General features: G+C 30.0%; 1 protein-coding gene across 1 annotated transcript in view; it reads right to left on the reverse strand.

Moving 5' to 3' along the window:
• Nucleotides 1-1644: 1644 nt before the first annotated feature.
• LOC112521837 (axial regulator YABBY 1-like) overlaps nt 1645-5300 on the reverse strand; it is a 4960-nt gene continuing 1304 nt past the window's right edge. The window contains exons 3-6 of the mRNA XM_025130826.1: nt 3876-3924; nt 3641-3716; nt 2207-2287; nt 1645-1713 (exon numbers count right to left, since the gene is read on the reverse strand). Of these exons, the coding sequence (XP_024986594.1) occupies nt 1645-1713; nt 2207-2287; nt 3641-3716; nt 3876-3924 (275 nt within the window). The remainder of the gene's footprint in view (nt 1714-2206; nt 2288-3640; nt 3717-3875; nt 3925-5300) is intronic.

Here is a 5300-nt window from a genome sequence, read left to right on the forward strand (position 1 = left end):
ATATATATATATATATATATATATATATTAATTTTGCGCTATAATTTCTACCATTTGGTTTGTTTGGTTTCCAACCATGGTTATAGATTTCAAAGAGGGTCATCAAAAGAAAGACAACCCTATGAGGCAAACTCTATTATTTGACACAAAGGCATCCAATTCATCTTTCTTATACACTTCATCTTATTCAAATCTTTCAACTCTTCACCACTATGGGATATCTCAAAATCAACCACAATTCACCAACACTTCAATACTTAATCCTCATGATGCCACCTCAATACTCTTGGTTCTTCCTTTAATATATATATATAGATTGGTTTGTTTGGTTTCCAACCATGGTTATAGATTTCAAAGAGGGTCATCCAAAGAAAGACAACCCTATGAGGCAAACCCCATTATTTGACAACAAAGACATCCAATCCACCTTTCTTATGCACTTCATCTTATTCAAATCTTTCAACTCTTCACCAATGTAGGATATATCAAAATCAACCACAATTTACCAACACCTCAATACTTAATCCTCATGATATCATCTCAATACTCTTGGTTCTTCTTTTAATATATATATATATATATATATATATAGATTATACATGGTTCTTATAAAGAAATTCATGTGTAATGTCTGTAGTTTTGGTAAACGGGCACATTATACACGCTTCTAGTAAAGAAACCGTGTAAAAATGTTTGCATTTTTTTGCAAATGGGTACATTTATACACAGTTTTGTTACGAAACTGTGTAAGATTATTACAATTGTACACGGTTTCAACAAGAAACTGTGGAAGATGGACACTTCTATAAACGGTTAATAGGGGCTTTATAAACGATTTTGGAACTGTGTAAAATGGTATCTTTTATACCCAATTCTAGAACCACGTATAAATGTCGGAAACTTTCATAACACAAGGCTTATATACAGTTGCAAAACCATGTATAAATCCGAAAACAAACAATCATTTATAATATTCTTTCTTGTAGTAGTGGCACCCTGTCGTAAAACTAGGTGTCTTTCGTATAAGACAACTTAGGATTGTTAAATCGTCCAAAATCATCCATAAACCTATTATAGCACTTCTAAATGTGACGATTCATTGTTTGACACAATAAACTTCACTCATATAAATCATTATATTAGGACACTTTCAAGCGTCCTTTTAAACCCAATTCTAATGTAATGTACCAAACTAAAATACGGTTCTAGTGAAGTTCTAATATCATGGTTTATTGGTTTTACAATTCTATACCAAATTTTGCCCACTCCAATTCATATATGAATACAAAATTCCCCCATGAAGATAAAAATGCATATAATCTTTGAATAATGAACACATGTATATTTTAAATCCAATCATATTTCTTGTATGTCATTTTATACGTGAAATTAACTACATCGCGCCTTATGGGTCCATAATTTAATGAGCGTGACAACAAATCACGCTAAGTCGTTTAAACTTTCTCGTTTGAATCCCTCCCTTTAAATATGTCCAATAGATGGCCAAATAAACACAAAAATTTCATGCATTAAAAAAAATAAAAATAAAAAGTGCATTAGAATTTGAAAGGCACAAGCAAATAAAGAAGGCTAACTGATTTAAGTTTACAAAAAAAGTTCCAAGAGAGAGGAAGATGATGGTAGCTAATATGGAGAGACACCAACATTTGCAGAAGCAAAAAAGCTTTCTTTCATAAAACCACCTTCTGTCTCCTGCATCAATTAATTTAACAACAAATTAAATATATGCATGAAATATATAGCTAGGGACATTAAAAATAAAGGCAAAATTGTTGTGAATATACCAATAAATGATTCATAGGTACAAGAAAAGAAAGATGAAGGTGCACATATGCATCTTCATATGTGAATAAATCTTAAAAAGGTAAGTAAACAAATATAGATTCATACATAAATCTTTGAATAGATTTTGGATTACCAATTATTCATCATTAATTCCTACATTCTCTTATTTTGAGTTTTGTTTTCAACTTAAAGTTAATATAGGTGAGATGAATTTGGATTGACGTATCTGATGAGGTAAATTCAGTCGGACTCGGATGATACGTAACTTCAATCATCGAACATTTTGATGTCAATAAAGATGGTCTTTTGAATTGGATCGAATGATTTTAGTGGATCGAAAACATAATAAAACAAAAATCAAAATGATTTTGGTGTGTAGTACCATATGTGAACAGTGTACCTGTTGGCGCATGCTGTTCTTGTCGACAGCAGTAGTCTGATCAGCCATGAGACCAAAGTGAATGTGTGGAAAGTGAGCCCACTGCAAACACAATATTTTCCATTAATCATTTTGCTTCTTGAAAATATTTATTATTACTCTTTTTCTGTTTTTGATATATAAATTTTTTTTAAAAAAATAATAATAAAAAGAAGAGTTAATAGTACAACCGACATAAGTTATCTTAATGATACGAGAGCCCAAATATTTGTTCAAAACCGTAAAAACCAAAGAAATTAATAAACACCAACTAATATGAAGAATATAAAATTAATGCAATAGAATTTTTCAAAATAAAAAGGAAAAACAAACCAACCAACCCTAGCATTAGATACTAAACTCATTTATGAAAATACACAAATTATATATATATATATATATATATATATATACACACACACACATATATACATAAGGAAGAGTACAAACCGAGAATACCTTCATTTTACAAGAATGCGAGAACACCTTTTTACTATAGACAATCACATGTGATACTCTTATTTCATCACATGTGATACTAAATTAGAGACGCGGACTATTTTCGATGCGATCTTGGTTGCGAGTCAAGTCGCCCTTACACAACTAAGCCCCTTCACAAGTATTGTCACATATGATAAGGTTGTTGTTGATATGATACTATAATTCATCAAGACCATTACATATGATGCTAAATCATAGACGCAAACAACCTTTGGCGCGACCTAAGTCGTAGAACACGTCGTCCGTACATCATAAGATCCCCTCACGCATATTATCAAATGTGATAAGGGTGTTTTCGCGTTCTCGTAAAATGAAATTGTTCTCATTTGAACCTCCCCACACACACACACACACACACACACACACACACACACACACACAYATATATATATATATATATATATATATATATGTGTGTGTTGGGGGGGGGTTTGAATTCTGGTAAGAATGAAAGTTATGTTGAGAAAGGATCTGCATCTTAGGATGAATCGTAATTGAAGAAAAACACTAAATCAACACTAATGGGGTAAAATGGATCAATTTTCTTGTAAATAGCAATTCATGGGTTGATTTGAGATTAAAAGTGAATAATAGTCTAAATTATTTCTTACATTTCTCATTTTGACTTCTATTCTCGCACGACTTTTTGTCTATACATATATGGACATAATTAAATGAGAACTAAATAAACAAAAGATGAAAGGTAGTTTTAGATATAAAATCATAATAATAGAATTTTTTTTGTTTTAAATTTTATTGCAAATTAATGATTATGCATCTTAAAATAACTAGTTTATAAGAAACCAATAAATCAGAGATAGCTAATTAGTAATTTGCAGTAAAGCTAAAAGTATAATTAATTGCATATTTGCATTAAAAGATTTAAAGAGAAATTAAATGGTGAGGATTACGTACGTTCTTTGCAGCAGCACTAAAGGCTTCTCTGTGGCTAATATCGGGATTTCTAGCTTTGATCCTCTGAATTTCTTCCCTGCGTATAATTTACCATTTTTTGTCCCATCAAAACCCACATCTTAAATTTAATTATTTGATAGAATAAATTAATCACTGAATTTCTAAAAATAATTTTTAATATTTCTAATTTAAATGGAAAGTGTAAAAATGGAAATAATGGTGGACGAATGGTTACTTGATGAATCGATTGTAGGCCGACGGCACTCTTTGTCGCTTCTCCGGTGCTGATTAATAATCAAACAAAAACATACCATTAAAAAATCATCTACCTTCTCTTTGTTCAGCTCAGTTTTTTTCCCTTGAATAAAATAATAATAATAAAATAAAAATTGGTCTTACAAGAAGGATCTATAACCTCACCTCACCTCACCTATCTTTTCATCAAAAATATCAACATCAAATCTTTCTTAAATTATGTTCTTGTGGTAATTAGTACTTTATAGTAAAAGTCTATCACTTTCACTTGTTTTATGAGGTAATATTTTTTGCCATCAAAATAAATAGATGGTAAACGTTGTAAGACTTTTGATTCTTGTCTTTCTTTTTATTAGATAGGATTCTTGATTCTTGTCATATTCATTTGGTAAGGTAATTAAACTGATAAGTATCTATATAGGTTGGTGTTTAATAAACGGCCCATGAGTTATTCGTATTTAAATTTGTACAAATGTTTGTTTAATTTTGAAGGACGCACAAATAACAAGAATTGCTAGAATTTACACAAAATTGAACCCTAGATAGATCCTTCCTTTTATGAAATCATAGGTGAATGCACTTACTCGATCCTACATATTAATTTTTAAACAATATATACGTTATTTCATTTGTCATTTTCTGTTGTTTAAATTAAAATATAAAACGTCAAGGTTTAAATTATGCATTTTTTTAAGATAGAGAGAAGTAAAATACGTTTATTTTCCTTTGTAAAAAAATTAATTACTTCTTGCATATCTAATCAAATGTTATATATATATATATATATATGGATTTAATTGTTTGACAACATTAAAGTTTGTGAGATCCATGAAGACTTCTATTTTAAGATTTTGTTTCATATTATTTTCCATTGAAATATCATATTCAACGTATTGATTAACACATATTTGTTTCACAATATATTTAGTTCATATATATTAGGTTCACAATGTATTTCCACGTGTATTTTTTTCACAAACACGCCAAAAAGGTTTACATTGCGAACCGTACACATGTGAAACAAATACATATTAATCGTTACATTAAATTATAGTCATAGATGGAAAATTTATATAAAATAATACATGACACATTAGTTCTCAAAAGTAGATCCCTAAGTATGTGTGTGTGTGTTTTGGGGGGGGGGGGGGGGGGGGTTTATATATAGGGTTAGAGAAAACAGGAAAAAAAATGAAAAACTAATTAATACCCTACTAAACATTTACATATGTGGTATGTACATGTATATACAAGTATTTTGTAAGTAATTTTTCTGGTATACATTGACATGCACACGTGCATAGAAACAAGACTACATCATCAATTACTTTTATGTCATGTGCATACCCAACATCTTACAGTATTTCTCATTTTTTTTAATCTCCCCTCCCCCCCCCCCTTATAT

This window comes from Cynara cardunculus (assembly GCF_001531365.2).
Source record: "Cynara cardunculus var. scolymus isolate 2C chromosome LG 11, CcrdV1, whole genome shotgun sequence".
NCBI classification, from domain to species: Eukaryota; Viridiplantae; Streptophyta; class Magnoliopsida; order Asterales; family Asteraceae; genus Cynara; species Cynara cardunculus.